General features: G+C 48.3%; 1 protein-coding gene across 5 annotated transcripts; it reads left to right on the forward strand.

Moving 5' to 3' along the window:
• Position 1: 1 nt before the first annotated feature.
• Positions 2 to 16,546, forward strand: Trim35 (tripartite motif-containing 35). Of its 5 annotated transcripts, XM_063274555.1 has the most exons (7): positions 580 to 2,744; positions 2,914 to 3,037; positions 6,247 to 6,342; positions 9,343 to 9,573; positions 12,323 to 12,345; positions 13,095 to 13,213; positions 13,824 to 16,546. In XM_063274555.1, the coding sequence occupies exons 3-7, from the start codon at positions 6,262 to 6,264 to the stop codon at positions 14,423 to 14,425; spliced, it is 1,056 nt and encodes a 351-aa protein (XP_063130625.1). In that variant the 5' UTR covers positions 580 to 2,744; positions 2,914 to 3,037; positions 6,247 to 6,261; the 3' UTR covers positions 14,426 to 16,546. The 5 variants fall into 5 exon arrangements, with proteins under 5 accessions (XP_017455266.1, NP_001020313.2, XP_063130625.1 ...); NM_001025142.2 differs by lacking the exons at positions 580 to 2,744; positions 2,914 to 3,037 and adding an exon at positions 59 to 542; XM_063274554.1 differs by lacking the exons at positions 580 to 2,744; positions 2,914 to 3,037 and adding an exon at positions 3,047 to 4,332.
• The last annotated feature ends 637 nt before the right edge of the window (positions 16,547 to 17,183 follow it).

Raw genomic sequence — 17,183 nt, forward strand, 5'->3', positions numbered from 1 at the left:
TCGTGATTGGCTGGAGGCACCTTAGCTCCCCGCTCTTCTGCGGGGACAACGCCCTCAGGCTAGGCATGAAGGCGGCTGCATCGGTGGTGACGGCTGCTGCTCCTGCGATGGAGCCAGGCCCCTCTGTGTCCCCCGGGCCTTCGCGCTCCTTCAAAGAGGAGCTGCTGTGTGCCGTGTGCTACGACCCGTTCCGCGACGCAGTGACTCTGCGCTGTGGCCACAACTTCTGCCGCCGGTGCGTGAGCGGCTGCTGGGAGGTGCAGACGACGCCCTCGTGCCCGGTGTGCAAGGAACGAGCGGTGCCCGGGGAGCTGCGCACCAACCACACGCTCAACAACCTGGTGGAGACCTTGCTGCGCGAGGAGGCCGAGGGCGCGCGCTGGACCGGTCGCCGGTCCCCGCGCCCCTGCCGCGCGCACCGTGCCCCGCTCACGCTCTTCTGCGTGGAGGACAAGGAGCTGTTGTGCTGTGCCTGTCAAGCCGACGCCCGGCACCAGGAGCATCGTGTGCAACCCATCAAGGACACTGCGCAGGACTTCCGGGTGAGCACCGCGCCAGCCCGCCCTAGAGACCCCCCCCCCGCTACCCCTCCCTTCACCCGGGCCTAGCAACCATCTTGCCCCCTATCCAGGCCCGTCTGAACAATGCTGGAGTGGTACGGTTTTCAGACATTCGGGCTTGGCGCGGTCAGTTTAGAAATGGAAAAGGCCAGAACCTAAAGCCTTGAGATTTCCCCAGCCCAGCAGTGCCCCCACGGGTTACAGAGCCATAAGAAAGGCCTTTGGCGCTGGCCTGCTGCTTTACTCCGATTACTTTTTTAGTATCCAAATATCTGGAGTTCCAGTGGCTATAATTAAACCAAAAGCAGCTGACACGACAGAACTAGCATGGCGGGGAAGGGTGGGTGTCGGTTCTGCAGGAAATCTAGCTAGGCGAGTACTTTACCTCGCAGCTGCACCCCAAGCCTAGTTTTGATTTTGAGCCAAGCTCCTAAATTAGCCAGGCAGGCCTTGAACTTTTCTTTGCTTACCTCAGCCTTGTGAGTGGCTGAGATTAACAGGCCTGTGGCACCAGACCCAGTGAAAAGGTCTTTGTTCTAAAACAGAAAAAAAATTGTTTTAGTACACGAGGTCAGACATTTTCGATAACTATTCGGCCTAATCGCTTAGAAATGCATGCTCCATTGCTTTACATAACACCCATCCTGGCATATCGACTTAATTTTTTTTTAAGGGTTTCTGAAATGTCCATTTTACTCTGGCAATGTCTTGTTTTAGAAGAGAAAAGCTCTTTTAAAGTCAGGAATGTACTGGAACAGCTAAATTTGTTTCATTAGCTGCTAATTCATGGGTCAGAACCACAGTTGGGAGGGCCCAGGGTCAGCTGCTAGGAAGCCTGACATGGTGAAGAGGAGATCCTGCAAGAGCCCGGGGTGCACATCTTCAGACGCCCTTTCTCCACTTTGTGAAATGCCTTTTTGGAATCTCAGCAGAGTTGATGGCAGCTCCATATAGAGTGGAGGCGGAGCAGATGGCTACCATGTACACACATGTTCTGACAGTCATCCGTCCTATTGGCTCAGCAGCGGTCCACAGTGCCTCCTGTTCCCTCATTCACTGGCTGATGTGCTAGATCTCTATTTGGCATAGCTGCAGGAGACAGCCATGGGCTTGGGTCCTGGTTCGAATCCCCTGGGGCTAGCAAAGGTACAGATTGGCATGGGTGGTATGTCCTCAGAACGGGTTAAAGCATCAGCTGAAGGCCCGAGAGAGCACGGGCCTGGAGACTGACTGCCTTCTTTCTATTCTTGCTGGGTTCCTTGTATTGGAAGGCCTCAGGAACACTAGAAGTAAGGCAATGTTAATAATTGCCACTCTCTGGGAGCTTCTAGCAAAAGTCTCAAGAACCTAGAGACATTAACCAGGTGAAGGAGGCTGGGGGTGGGGGGGGGTTGCAAGAAGATGCAGCAGCATATAGAAGGTTCTAGAAGAGAGAAAGCTTTGGACACCAGGTGAAGCCAGGAAGCCAAAGTCTCATTCTTCATTTTAGAATGGTGGTGTGAGGCCAGTGGGTGGTCCGTGTGAGTGAGTCTTAAAGAGCAGGGGGTGGGCCAATCTGAAAGATCCCAGGAGTTCTCACACTGTGTGCTCAGCCAGAGGCACTGTGCCCTATTCATTTATTTATTTGTGAAATAAACATACTGAGGACCCCTTTGATTCTTACACTCTGTCCTAGGTATTCTGGCTGCTTAAAACCATACATAAGGCAGTCAGACCCTCTGTTCTAGTTAATTTTATCTCGGTTATCTGAGGGAGTTTCAGTAGAGGGGGTTGCCCAGAATAGATCAGCCAATCAGAGAGATTTGTCTAGATTGATGATTGATGTGGGAGGGCCCAGTTCATTGGTCCTGGATAGTGTAAGAGCAGTGTGTGTACTGGGCCCTCCCACACCAATCAGAGGAGCTGTCTGATGGACAGCATTTGTCCATTATTTTCATAGTTTCTGCATTAGTTCTTGCTTGATTTCCTGCCCTGACACCCCTCAGTGGTGGTGTATGACTAGGAACTATGAGCTGTAATAGACCCTTTCTTCCCAGAGTTGCTTTTGGTTGTCGTGGCAACAGAAACCAAACAACACTGTTTACAGAAGTTGACATTTCAGAGGAGTTGGTGAGGCAGTCATTAGATAAAATGATGGATGTGGATTGTTGAGAAAGCAGGCAGCATAGGACGACCCACTACCAGGTAAGAATGGTGAGATTGTCCCTGCTGGGTACCCTCAGGAATCCCAGAGGTGGGTGCTTAGAAAGATCCCTTTGGCCTCCATGTTGATAATCCAGTAACAATAATCTTTGAGGACTTGCTTACTCTGTGTTAGATGCCCTGAAGCATTAACAGACTTTAATGCCCACAGAAATCCTGGAGCTGTATGACGGCTAATCTTGGTGGCAGCACAGTACAACTTCTCCAGTGTCTGCAGTCTTCCTGTCAGTAAACCCTTTCACAGGTTCATCACGTGGTGGCCTCCTTAGGAGGTGGTAAGTTAGGAGGTAGGGCCTGACTTGAGGAAGGTGGTTTGTGGTAACCGTTCTTGGAGACTGTGTAAGCTCCTTTCTCTGCTTCTTGCCCACCTCTGTTCCACCACCTCTAATCCCACCCCAGTGAGGGACCCAGCTGATACTTTCAAAACAGCAAAATGAAGAATTCCTTTCTTTAGTCATCCTGTTGGGTTTGTGGTTTGCGGCCTGCAAAAGTAATAAAGGTGGTGCGTGTTGGCTTTTCTATCACTACTGCAGGGCAGACCCACTCATAGGGCACTGAGGGGGATGTTAATGAGCTGGGACTTTGTCCTAACACAGTGGGACCTGATGGAAGGAGGGCTGACAAGATTTTGGAACATGTCATAGTGGATCAATCCAGAGCTCAAGAAAGACCCTAAATGCTCAGAGGGACTTTAGGAAGTCTCTCAAGTACAGTGTTCACAGGTTTGGATAGATACACATTGTGTGTGTGTGTGTGTGTGTGTGTGTGTGTGTGTGTGTGTGTGTGTGTGTGTGTGTGTGTGTTTATGAGGGCGTGGTTTGTGTATGTCTGCATAGGCTGGAGGTGGGCAGAGGTAGTGGCAGCCTGTCCTTCTTTCCTCTCTGTCTGTCTGTGTCTGTCTGTCTGTCTGTCTGTCTGTCTGTCTGTCTGTCTCTCTCTCCCTCTCTCTCTCTCTCCCTCTCTCTCTCTCTCCCCCCATTTCAACACTGGGCCTCACACTAGATTTGAAGTTCTATTTGAGCTAGGTTTGGCCATTGAATTCCAGGGATGCAGAGCTGAGAGAGCTTACAGGTGTGTGGGTGCTCAGGACCAGACCTGAGCTTCTCTTACTTGGATAACACACACTTTACCGGCTGACTCACCTCCCCAACCCCACGTTTCTTCTCAAAGGGAAAAGTATCCCAGCAGGATGGCTTAGATGTGTTATTGCTTATGAGTGCATGGACAAAGTTCCTCGTACAAGCAGTGACCAAGAAGTTGATATACTGCATCTCAGTAAAACTAAAATCAGTGTAATTCTAGCTGGGACATTAGTTTGAGGTTGTTTGCATTGGTGAAATTAAATCTTTATCCTTGGCAAAGAACTATTAGGTCAATTTTCTGTTTATTTCCAAGCAGCAACCTGGCTAGCCATCCAAATGGAGGTTCACCACACTCTTGGAGAGAGCAGGGTCCTTCCCCTATGCACTTCAGATTCCCTTCTCTGGAGTGGACTCTCGAGTGTGCACTGGTGAGAGATAATGTGATGAACAACCCATGGTGTGCGGATGAGTGCAGACTCTGGGGCAGAGTGAGTACTCAGTGGACAGAGGTCACCATTATAATTAGCATTGGATTTGTTTCTGAAGAAGTCTCTAACTCATTTATGGAGTATAGAGAGGAAAGGATAAAAGTGGAGAGAAGTTAATAGGCCTTGAATACAAAAGGTAGGCAGAACCAACTTAAAACTCAAAAGTGTGTCTTCCCAGCTTAGCGGCAACAATTAAGAGTTTAAAAGCACTGAAGGGCTGGAGAGATGCTTGGCAGTTAAGAGCACTAGTTGCCCTTAGAGAGGACCTGAGTCTTGTTCCCGGCACCCACACGGCCGCTTACAACAGTCTGAAACTCTAGTTCCAAGGAATCTGACATTCTCTTCTGAGCACTGGGCACTAGTCACACATGCAGTTTTCACAGTCACATGCAGACAAAACACCCACACACATAAAATAAAAATTTTCAAAAAAACCAAGTGTTTGAGCACCTTCCTTAAACTGATGTTTATGTGTGTTCCTTGTTCAACAGAAGTGATTTTATTTTTTAAAATTAAGCAGGATGCAAGAGAAATGGCTAAATGGGTCAGTACTTACTGAGTGCTTGGCTCAAGGTCAGATTCCCAGAACTAACATAAAAAAATGAGATCACATGATTACCTGAACTTTAGCTCTATTGTGGGGCAGAATGAGGAGATCCTTAAGAATTGCTGAGTACTGGTCTAGCTCTAGATTTAATGAGATACTTTGTCTCAATTATGGTAGACTAAGGCCCAGGGGACATTGAAGAGAAGCCAGACAACCAGTGAGTTTGCTGTGAGTCTGTCTTCTAGGAATGTCAAGAGTAACCCTCGTGTCTCCCCAGTATGACCACCTGAGCATGAGCCCAGCAAGGGCCACACGAGCAGACATTCCAGAGTGGATGGGAGAAAGATCACGGAGCCGCAACCCTATACAAAGAGCTACAGGCAACTCATGTGGTGGGGTAGTTCTAAGTGCAAGAGCGCACCAACTGGTCATCCAGTACCAAATGTTTACCCCTGAAAAACACATAGACAAGTAACATTACACAGACTGAGCGGGTTTATTTAGGACATTATGTGTATATAAATATATGTATATGATGGCATAGGAAAAAGGTTATGAATTTGAAAGCATCCAAGGAGGGTTTGGAAAGAAGAAAGGGAAGGGGGTAATTGTCAAAAAATCGAAAATGACTGATTGTGATGGGGAATGAAAAGAGTGGGACACCTACCTGCACACCTGTGGGTGCATGCATATCCAAAAGAAAAAGTAGGAAGGACTAGCTGGGTGTGATTGCTTCCGCCCATGATCCTTCCACCTGGCAGGGGGATCACCATGAGTTCTAGAACAGCTTGGCCACATTGTGAGTTTAGGCCAGCCTGTGCTCTGTAGTGAGACCTTTGTCAGAAAGTAAAACAAATAGAGCATGAGTTTGCTGTGTTTCTTATCCTAGCACCATTAAAGGAAAAGGTGGGTGTAAAGGCGTGTTTAGGCGAGATCTCATTTGAATATTTCACCTCTTGGGAAATGACTGGAACAGACCACACTGTCAACCCTTTTTATAAGGGCCATCCATAGAAAAGTCCAGTTGGGAAAACTAGAGAGTGAGCCAGTAGCCATGGCACCTTGGTGGTACCCCCCAGTTCTGTGCTTCCAGAAACAAACAAGTGGAGCTGGCTGTTCTTGGCTGTACTATGACCAGTTGGGCAGAGCCCCACTTCTGGAACACCTGAGCCCTGCTCCCCACCTGCAGCAGGGCTGGGTTAGAGACCAGAGGTGGGAAGCAGCGTACAGTTGTGCAGTTCAAGGTTGGGGTTTTGCTGAGCTTCCAGCTGTGCCCACAGCCCTTGGACACACTGGCCTCCCTGGCTTGTGGTTGCACTCCACAGAGGAACTCCAGTGCTAACTTGTCCGGTATCCCCCCACATTAGGCCAAGTGTAAGAACATGGAGCACGTACTTCGGGAGAAAGCCAAGTCCTTCTGGGCTCTGAGGCGCACCTATGAGGCCATTGCCAAGCACAATGAGGTAAGTGGGTGCTCTATTGTAGTAAATATTTGATCTCAATGGGGGTTTTCACCCTGCCTTTGGGTATTCAGATCCCAGATAAAAGATGTACAGCTTCTATATAATAAGCCTTCATTAGCACTAAAGCTGGCTAGATAACTACCCTAGCTATTAGAATTTACCTTCCATCAATAACCCTGAGTTATAACTTGCTGTGTTTCTTCTGGGCAGCTCTTAGCTCCAACTGGCCAGCCTTCATAGCCATGTTTTCTTGATTCTTCTTTGTCTTCTGTCTCCCCTTTCTCATGGTCTCTTCTTCTACCTAAGCCCAGGAACCAAAAAGACCCGCCTACCTCTCTTTTGGCCAGCTACAGTCTGTAGGCATCTTTATTCTCCAGTCAGGGATAACTTGGGGAAACAAGGTTACATAGAGTCACTTGGGTCTAGGTGGGGATTCTCTCTTCCTTGGGGGCAACCAAGCCTGGAGGGGGGGCAGTATTTAGCATTACAATACATAGCAAAAGACCAAACCTCAACAGGGACAGGCCAGGTGGGGCACCTTGAGGACTGAGTCCCTGACATTGGCCCACTCAGAATTGGTCTCCACTGAGGCTTCATGGATCGGGCTCTTCTGTCACTAAAGAAGGCCATGGCCACAGCAGCAGCCACAGGAGTGGACCAAGAAGCCACCTTCATCATCCACACTGGGAGTTAAAGATTATTTCTATGACTGTCACACATCACTGGCTCACAAACCAGTGGTAACCAGGGCTCCTTAGAGATCATGCCATCCCTCCCAGTCCCCTATGCACTCATCAGGTATCCTGTCCCATCTCCAGAATGTACCATGTCTAACTCCCCACTCCATAGCTGTGACTCACCTGGCTTTCCACCTGCCTCAACTCTGTCGCAGCCATTGTCCAGGCACTAGAGTTGTTCTTAAATTCTCAGTTCATATGTTCTTTCTGGGACATGCTCCCTGGTCACAGTTTCCAAGGTAGCCATCCCTCACTACTCCAGGGCACGTGTCCCTAGACAGCTAACTGCAGTTTAAAATTTTACTTTTATCTCCTCCTGTCAGAATGTAAGGAATTAAAGCACATTGATTAGCCCAGTATCTGGCACCATGAGACCTTGACTTGGGCACACAGGTACTGGAGAGTCAGATGAGTCCAGGTGGGCAGCAATTGAAGTAGCGCACCAGCTAGAGTCAGAAACAGGTTACTGCACTCTGGAGGGTCAGGGACAGCAGCAGCAAGCTCTGACATAATGGGCTGACCAGCAGAACAAACCCAACCGCGTGTGCCCAGGGAGTCCCTTAGCCCTGCCAAGAGAAAAGGAGCGTTCCTTCTCCATGCACTTTCTGAGTGGAGCATTCAGAGTGACGTGTGGAAGCATCCCTGACGAGAAGCCGTTTGTGATGTCTCACAAATCAACAAGCTGTGTCTTCAGAGACATGTGCATGCTGTCACGTGTATTAGTCAGGCTTCTCTAGAGAAAAGAATGTGCCCTTCATTTCTGAATTTCAAATAATTCTAGATGTAGTCAAGTTGACAACTGGGAATAGCCATCACAATGTCAGAGCCCCAAGTATGTGCTGAACTGAAAGTCTAGTCTGAAAGTGGAGTCCCACTACTAGTGGAGTGCTGCTAGAAGATACCTTTCCAGATGTTTGGGGGTTTGGGTTTTGTTGTTGTTTGTTTGTTTTGGTTTTTTTGGAGACAGGGTCTTGCTGTGTATCCCTAGCTGGACTTGAACTCACTTGTCTGCTGAGCGCAGAGTGCTCCTCTCCAGTTGTTTCATTGTTCTAGTAACTGAGGGTGGACTGTGTTGATCAGTGATAATATGTTGCACAGTTTTCCTAGTGCTATACCCTCAGTGAATTGAATTTTTTGTTGTTATTTTTCATTATCTTCTTAGAACCATAATGTGTACTAAACTTTGAATCCCTGCTCAGAGGATATCCTGCTCAAACTAGAGCTTATGCTTTATGTTGTTTTTCTAGTGATCATCTTAGAGTCACGTGTATCCGTTTCCCTGTGTTAACGAGTTAGCACATGCTCTACTTCAGTTTCTGTCGCTGTGACAAACATCATGACCACAAACAACTTACAGGAGGAAAGAGTTAATTTCAGCTTTGTAGGCCACGGTGTCACTGAGGGACATCAGAGCAAGAACTCAAGGCAGGCTTGCTGGCTGTTCCATAAAGCGTAACCTCTGACCAAAGAACTTGCTTCAGCACTGCAGCAGGAACCATGGGGGATGCTGCTTGCTGGCTGGCTGGCAGAACAGCACAGAGATAGAACCTCTCACAGTGGCCTTGGGTGATCTTGGCAGTTTCTCATTCAAGGCTTGTCTCTCAGATTGGGTGTTTAATCCTAGCAATGAGGAGGCAGAGGCAGGTGGATTTCTTTGACCTCAAGGATAGCCTGGTCTATATAATGATACCCTGCCTCAAAATACAAAAAGTTAGGTTCAGTGGACATTCAATCATTTTCCTTCTGTGAGCCTTTCGAGGTTCGTGTAATAAGAGTGATTTCTTCTTTCCACAGACTATTTCTTTGCTTCTCTGAGGATCCATGTGGTTTGTCCTCAGTGTTTCCATGGTTATGACTTACAATGCAGGTGTCATTAAAATAAACATTTGACACAGCCAGAGTAAAGCCTCTCATTTAGACATATTCAAGACCTTGGGCTTTGAAGGTAGATAACTTGTAGAAGTTTATCTTTCATTTCTGTCTTTAGGACTTACCTTACTGTCGAGGAGCCCAAAAAGGAGAACACTGATCAGGGAGGGGAAAAGGGGGGGGGAGGCTGCCATTTATAAACAGTGATTGCAGCTTTGAAATTACCAAACCTGTCTGTCCCTTTTGACTCTGGACCTTCATGTGTACCCTGGGCTCTGTGTCTGGGGCTCTTCATGTCCTACCTAGAGCATTGAGTTGCTTTGCTAAAGTGATCCCCAGCCAGGATGTCCTCAACCCTGCCTGACTGTGCTGGCTTCTCCCTGCTCTGGTGCAGGTGCAGACAACTTGGCTAGAAGGCCGAATCCGGGATGAGTTTGACAAGCTCCGAGATTTCCTGAGGGTGGAGGAACAAGCCACCGTGGATGCCATGAAGGAAGAGAGCAGGAAGAAGCACCTGCTGGCTGAGGAGAAGATGAAGCAGCTGGCGGAGCAGACCGAGGCACTGGCTCGAGAGATTGAGCGTCTGCAGATGGAGATGAAGGAAGACGACATGACCTTCCTCATGGTAAGGGGCTCTGGGGGTTGGGGAGGGTCGGGGCCAGCAGCTCACACCACAGGCCCTGCCCAGCAGTCTTTCTGTGGAGGAGGAGGACCTTACCGGCATGCCTTGTGGCAGAACTAGGCTTGGCCGCTGAGACTCCTACCTCCACCCTTTACTACTGCTGCTTTCTAGTTGGTTGGTTGTCTCTACCGCTAATGAAATAGGCAAATTGTGTAATACTTTAAGCTGTAAAGTTTTTATTACATCTTTATTTATTTACTGTAGATGAGTGTCTTAGGGTTTATTTGCCATGAAGAGACACCATGACCACAGCAACTCTTACAAAGGAAAATATCTAATTGGGACGGGCTTACAGTTCAGAAGTTTAGTTCATTATCATCATGGTGGGAAGCATGGTAGCATACAAGCAAACATGGTGCTAGAGAAGTAACTGAGAGTTCTACAGCTGACAGCAGGGAGAGACAGTGAGCCGCTGGGTCTGCCTTGAACTTCGTAGGTGGTGGTGGTGGTGGTGGTGGTGGTGGTGGTGGTGGTGGTGGTGGTGGTGGTGGTTTTTGGCGTTTGGGTTTTGTGTGTTTGTTTATTTTTATCCTCAGTATCTACCCCCACCCCCACCCCCACCCCCGTGCGGTGCTGGATCTGTAGCCTAGGCTTTGGGAATGACAAGTGCTCTTACTAAGATGCCTCTATCCTTTATTTTCTCTTTGTTTTTTTTTTTTTTTTGGTGGGGGGCGGTTGGGGGACTGGGTCTCTCTTGTTAAAAAAAAAAAGAATGATTTTAGGCTGAGGAGATGGCTCAGTCAGTAAAGTACTTACCTTACAAGTACGAGGATCCCAGCTGATCCCTGGAAGCCACATAGAATACGCTGAGCATGGTAGCTCATGCTGGTATCTTTTTTTAAAAAAAAAAAAAAGCTTAAATTATTACACAATTTGACTATTTCATTTAGGAGTAGAAAGACAACCAACTAACCAACCAACTAGCCAACCAACTAACCAACTAACCAATCAACCAACAAAAACTGCAGCTTTGTGGCCCACCAGCCTGGCCTGCTTGGTGAGATCCAGGGCAGTGACAGACGCTGCACCAGAGAACAGGCATCGAGCAGCCGAAGGATCAGCTGTGGTCCCCGGCTCCCTGAGACGTGAGCGCGCGGGCCCGCACGCACCCACACACGCACCCAAGCACGCACCCACGCATGCGGGCGCAGAAAGGAAATTCTGTTCTTCCTTTAAAAACATGATTTTTCTTTCTTCCCTTCATTGATTTTGCCCTTCCTTGCAGAGAAGTTTCCCAGATTTGATAGCTCATTTATAAATCAGTCCCTTTTGATGCCAAGTAGTTCCCTCCTGCACTGCGTTTTACCTGTCTGGTTGTCCTTCCATTCTCACTTGAGTTACTTCTGCCTTTGCCTACCATGGGCAGTAAGACTCTAAACCTGTGTGCACTGGTTTTGTATGGACATGTTTGTACTTTTAGGTGTGTATCCAAGGGATTTCTGGATTACTTGGTAATTCTGCTTTAACCCATTAAGGGCTGCTAGGCAGTTTTACCAAAGTAGCCACACTATTTTGTCTTCCCACCAGCAGAGAGCGAGAGTCAAGTTTCTATACCTCTTGTCCACTTTTCCCCATGGCCTTCCTTGTGAGTGAGCTGTGGTCTCATTGTGCTTCCAGTGTGCATTCTCTGGATAACTGATGACACTGGGCATCTGTCTTTTCAGTGGCTTCCTGGTCATTACTAGCTCTTCCTTAAGATGTCTGTTTAATTTATACAGTTCTTTCCTCCCTTCTTTTTTTGTTTGGTTGTTTTTGTTGTTGTTGTTTTGTTTTGTTTTTTGAGACAGGGTTTCTCTGTGAAGTCCTCACTGTCCTAGAGTTCACTCTGTAGACCAGGCTGGCCTTGAAGCCAGAGATTCACCTGCCTCTGCCTCCCGAGTACTGGGACTAAAGACGTGCATGCACCCACATGCCTAGCTAGACAGTTTTTAATAGGGTTGTCTGTTGGTGGTTTAGATGTGAGAGTTTGCTCCTTTTGTGCTCCAGTGTAACTCTTTTGTCTCAGACTTAGCTTTGCAGTTCGGTCTTACATGTATTTTAAGGGGTTTTTGTTTTGTTTTGTTTTGTTTTTGTTTTTGTTTTTCTTTTTTTTTCTTTTTTTTCGGAGCTGGGGACCGAACCCAGGGCCTTGTGCTTGCTAGGCAAGCGCTCTACCACTGCGCTAAATCCCCAACCCCTTGTTTTTGTTTTTAATGTAACACAGGCAGAGGCTTTTCTCTTTTTGGTTGTACCTACATGTCTGCTAAGAAGACAGTTGTATTAACTTACCTTGGCTCCTGTAGAACTCTGACATCGTCTACATTGTCACTTCCGTCCTCGTTACTCCTCATACCTCCATCACAGCAGCTTTTGTAGCAAGTGCAAGGCTTCCAACTTGGTGGTTTTTAAGGTTGCTTTTTATTTGGGATTTCTTGAAACTCCGTATGAATTTTAGGATCAGTTCTAAGTTTTGCTAAAGAAGGCCCCGGGCCTCGTGGATACTGAGCAAGGTCTCCCTCCCACTGCGTGTCTTCACCCTGGCACCTGGGACTGCCAAGGGATGACACTGAATCTGAGATGAGATCCCCACAGAGTATGTGACAGCTGAATGATGTCAGGTCTGCTCATCATGAGTGGGGGTTACCTGACAGCTCTTGGTCAGAAATTCCCTGCCTTCTCTTAGTCTGTGTCTCTGCTTTTATTTTTTTGCCAGAAACACAAGAGCCGAAAACGCCGGTAAGTTGCCAAACCTTATGGGGACGGGAGAGGGTGAACAACTGGAAAGCCAGGGCTACACTGTCCCAGTAGTGGAAGGGCTAGGCAGGTAGCAGATCCAACTGAGTGGAATCCAGAGGGAGCGGTAGAGGCCAGCCAAGGGGAGCTCTTTAAGGGCATTCCAGTTCTGGTTGCCATGGAGGCAGGGAGTTGTTTCGGAGCATAGAGGTCAGTACTCTCCACAGGGATTTACAGCACCAGGCACATGACTCATGTTTCTCAGTTGTCAACAGGCTGGTTTTGGCTGGCTTCCTGCCTCTGGAGTGCTTGGCTGTGGGTGGGTACTTGCTGGGCTCTCCACGATGGGTAAGAAGAGCGTGTCCTGTCAGAAGATGAGAGTCAGTGCTCTGGGTTGTGATGGGTTCCCAGGCTCTGCAGGAGCTCAGCAAAGGCCACATAACGTCTTTTGAATTCAGTCACTACTAAGGCCCTTCCAGCTTGGACCTCTCTGAGCTGAAATGGGATTTCTATCCATGAGGATGGCAACTAGGTTGGAGAGCCTCCCCATGTGTCTGTTTCCCAGCTGTTCAGGATTGAATCTTCCTGCTGATCCTGAAGGGCTCTGGCAGCCCCGTAGGCTCCTGCTGGGGGACCGATATCCAGGAAACTTAGGTCTGAGACAAGGCAAGCAGTCTTGTTGCCTGCTTGTAGTCAGTGCAGCCAGGGGTCCTGGCCCCGGCCCCATCCAATGCCAAGTCTTCCTCTACCAGGCTCTTCTGCACCGTGGAGCCAGCACCTCTCCAGCCTGGCTTGCTTATGGACGCATGCAAGTATCTGGAGTCCTTGCAGTACCGAGTCTGGAAGAAGATGCTTGGGTCTGTTGAATCGGGTAAGGACACGCAGCAAAATGCTCCAGGCAAATGGAGAGCATCCTGTGCTGCAGAGACCTGGCCTAGCCTCTCAGCTCTTCTCTCTGCAGCCATTTCTAGGCGGGGCCAAGGGCCCTCCTGATTTGACCCACTTGAGAAAGGCTAACACTCCTTTCTGTTTTCTTAATGCTAACATTCATGATGACAGACCCAAGTCCAGGTCACCTATCCCAAAGTCACTCCAACTCTCTCCTGCCAGTGTGCCCTGGTTTTATACCCAGAAGTGGCATCAACCCGGGGGATTGTTACTTGATCATCTTAGGTGTCCCAGGAGTGTGTGAACCTTCCAACTTCGCAGTACCTGCCTATGTTAGTCTCCTTGGCTGCTCTAACAGAGGACCATAAATTGGCTTAAATAACCAAAGTCTATTCCTATAGTCTTGGAGGCCAAAAGCTCATTCCCAAGGAATAGCTAAAACTCTGCTCCTCTGATCTGTGGGAAGGCCTTTAGACTTTGGCATTTGCTGTATTGCTTGGGTATCCTTGGGTTGTAACTGCCAAGCTGGCCCCTGCCTTAGCTGGTGACGTGACAAATCCTTCTGCTGACTCTATCTTTCTCTCTGTTCCTAGTGCCCTTCAGCTTGGATCCCAACACAGCTGCTGGCTGGCTCAAAGTGGCTGATGACCTCACGAGCGTCATCAACCATGGCTACCGTGTGCAGGTGGAGAATCCAGAGCGCTTCTCCTCGGCACCCTGCCTGCTGGGCTCTCAAGTTTTCTCCAAGGGCTCCCACTCTTGGGAGGTGGATGTGGGTGGCCTGCCGAGCTGGCGAGTGGGCGTGGTGCGGGTGCAGGCACATGCACAGGCACAGGCTCAGGCTGATGTCGGTGGTGAGGGCCACTCACACAGCTGTTACCATGATACACGCTCAGGCTTCTGGTACCTGTGCCGCACTCAGGGTGTGGACGGAGACCACTGCATGACTTCCGACACAGCCACAGCCCCTCTGGTCCAGGCCATGCCACGCCGTCTGCGTGTGGAGCTGGAGTGTGAGGAGGGTGAGCTGTCCTTCTATGACTCTGAGCGCCACTGCCATCTGTATACCTTCCATGCCCACTTTGGGGAGGTGAGGCCCTACTTCTACCTAGGGGCCTCTCGGGGTGATGGTCCCCCAGAACCTCTGCGCATCTGCCACCTGCGTGTCTCCATCAAAGAAGAGCTGGACATCTGAGCTGCGGGAGTTGGTAGCCCACCACTGACACTCGTGCAGCATCACGCCTTTTCTTAGTTCCAAGTCCGCCTATGCCTCTGTCTTTATTTTTAGTCCTTTTTCTGCCCAAAGTTAAGAGCCCCCCAGGAGGTGCTTGGCTGAGCTTAGGCTCTGTGGAATCATGCTACCTTCAGGATGTGGGCTTCATTTCCTCTGTCCTTGCATTGCTGGTATACTGTTTTCTTGAAGGAAGGCATTATAATGCAGGTGTGACTATTTTGAGTCTGTCATTTATGTTTCTAGGAAAAGGTCCTTGTCAGGCCATACGGGGAAGCCCCAGGATTGGTTGATCCAAGAGTGGGCAAAGCCTTCACCTAGGCTCTCCCATCTCAGTAGGGCAAGTTAGGCATTGTCAGCCTAAGTGAGCAAACATGGCTCACTTTGGCATCTGGTCTGAAGCTTGAGAGTTCCCCTGTTGGCCCCACACAGACTGGGGTGATTAGGACAGGATTTCTCTGGGAACTCGGGGTGCAAGGTACTCTGGAATACAGCTCAGAGTTAGTGGGTGTCACAGGAAAGGCAACTCTGGAGCCAGCTTCAAGTCAGTGACACAGAGGCCATAGTACCAGAATGCAGTGAGAAGACAGCTGGTGCTGGGCTGGGACCAGAGCCCTGCTCTGCTGCTCTTTTGAGCTAACTTCCTGTCGGCATGGAATCAACATTGATTGGTCAACTCATGCTTTGAAAGTTCTCTGAAACTTTGTCCAGTTTTCTAGAACACTTTTAAAAAATTAACTTGTTTGTCCTCTTTCTCTCTTGGGGCCTGTGTTTCCACATCTATGAATTGACAGTAGTCCTTGGAAGTCAGTGGAGGAAGGTATGAGGAGGGGCCTCAGTGGATGCTGCTTCAGTCAGGAACTGTTGGTCTGGGAGGCCAGTCCTGTCCTTGATGCCCTTGTCTTCATTGGCTTCAGCCATTGTTCTTGCTCTGCTCTGTGCAGATTTCACTTTTCCTTGTGTGCCCCTCCACCTTTTCTTTCTCACTCATGCCTATAGATGGAGTCTAATTGCCAGCTAACCAAATCCCAAGTTGTGTCTTAAGGAGAAATAGCACCTCAGGGGTGCACCGTCATAGTCAGGAACACATTGCTGACCTAGGACCTAGCATCCCAATTTCAGCCTGCACCCCTCATTACATAAGACTTGTTTTAAACCATGCCGCTTACCCACTAATTGGCTCTAACTAGGTCATGCGCATTGATTATCTAACAAGTGGGGACACAGAAGAACCCCTGGTGCAGGCCAGGCTGGGAGCAGGGACAGTGTTGGCAAGCCAGCTTATGAGTGTCAGATGCTTGGGCACCACGGGTGTGAAAAGGTATGCCTGCTATGATGTATGTGTCCAGTTTCTCTAAAGAAACTCTCCCTGAAGTTACTCTTAATTTTAATTTTCACCTTAGTTCTTTTTAAATAGGGTAATTTTAATGACCTAGAATCTTTTAGAAAGATTTTACTTGACCCACAACTGACATGTTTCTTTCAGAGCCTTTGTAAACACAAATTCTTTCTGTAACTTGTACCTGACTCGATCCTTCCCATTGTAAGACTATCGTGTGCAGTGAATGTGCTGTGTAGTTTGTTAGTTGGTGGACATTTCGCTTGTTGCAGTGTTTAGCTATTATGAGTTCTGCTATGAAATTTGTGTGCAAGTTTTGTGTGGATGTGTCTCTTTTGATTCTCTGTCATATACCTTGGAGTCTGTTTTCCAGGTCATATGATAATTATTTTAAACCCTTTGGGGACTTGCCACGCTGTTTGTAAGAGAACCGTTCCATTTTCTACTCCGGCCGGCAGCAGGTGAGGGCTGGGTTGTAGCGAGTTCTTGTCAGCACTGTCTGCCCTCTCAGCTAGCCGTACTGAGGAAACTGGAGTGTGTCTCATCTGACCTGCAGTTGCCATCCTTGACGGCTGACGAGGGAGCATCTTTTCTCATGTTTGCTGTGTATCTGCTTCAGAGACTTAAGAGTGTTTGCCCCTCAGGTTGTCCGTCTTTCTATTATGAAGTTTTACAAGTTTGTTAATGCATTCTAGATAAAAGTTCCTTTGTGTCAGATGAGTCACTTATAAAAATTTTCCTCCTAATTCAGTGAGTTGCTTTTTTATTGTCTTTTTTTTTATTTTTTTCCCCAGGGGGTGAGAGATGTCTCAGTGGTTGAGATGACTTCTACTTTTCCAGAGGTCCTGAACTCAATTCTCAGCACCTCCGTTGGGTGGCTGACAACCATCTGTAATTCCAGCTCTAGGGGATCTGACACCTGGTACCTGCATGCATGTGTGCACATACAGCCATACAGATAGATAAATCAGTAATCTTTTTAAATGTATTTGTGTGCATGTGTACAGGTGCCTATCAAGGCCAGAGGAGAGCCTCAGGTTCCTTGGAGCTAGAATCACAGGCTGTTGTGAGCTACCTGATAAGGGTGCTGGGAAATGAACTGGGTTTCTTTGGAAGAACAGCAAATGCTCTTAATTGCTGAGCCATTTCTCCAGCCTGCTTTGTACTGTCTTAGTGATGTCCCTTGGTATTCAGAAGCTTAAATTTGGGATATCCAGCACATTTGCCTATCTCTTTTCTTGCATATCCACAAGATCTTGGGCATTGCCCTGAAACCCATGCAACACAAGACCTGAATTTTGGCTCAGTGATGGGTCAGCTGTTGGGGCCCTTGTCTATGAGTCTAAATTCTTTCCAACTCTCTCCTACCCTTTTGTCCTCTTT

Source organism: Rattus norvegicus, chromosome 15 (assembly GCF_036323735.1).
Source record: "Rattus norvegicus strain BN/NHsdMcwi chromosome 15, GRCr8, whole genome shotgun sequence".
NCBI classification, from domain to species: domain Eukaryota; kingdom Metazoa; phylum Chordata; class Mammalia; order Rodentia; family Muridae; genus Rattus; species Rattus norvegicus.

What these genes read in the sequence shown, in the direction of transcription:
- Trim35 (NM_001025142.2), top strand. Translation starts at nt 66, where the DNA reads ATGAAGGCGGCTGCATCGGTGGTGACGGCTGCTGCTCCTGCGATGGAG. An exon ending in CACAAGAGCCGAAAACGCCG is followed by an intron (nt 12,346 to 13,094) that starts GTAAGTTGCCAA and finishes TTCCTCTACCAG; the next exon opens with GCTCTTCTGCACCGTGGAGC. An exon ending in GCTTGGGTCTGTTGAATCGG is followed by an intron (nt 13,214 to 13,823) that starts GTAAGGACACGC and finishes CTCTGTTCCTAG; the next exon opens with TGCCCTTCAGCTTGGATCCC.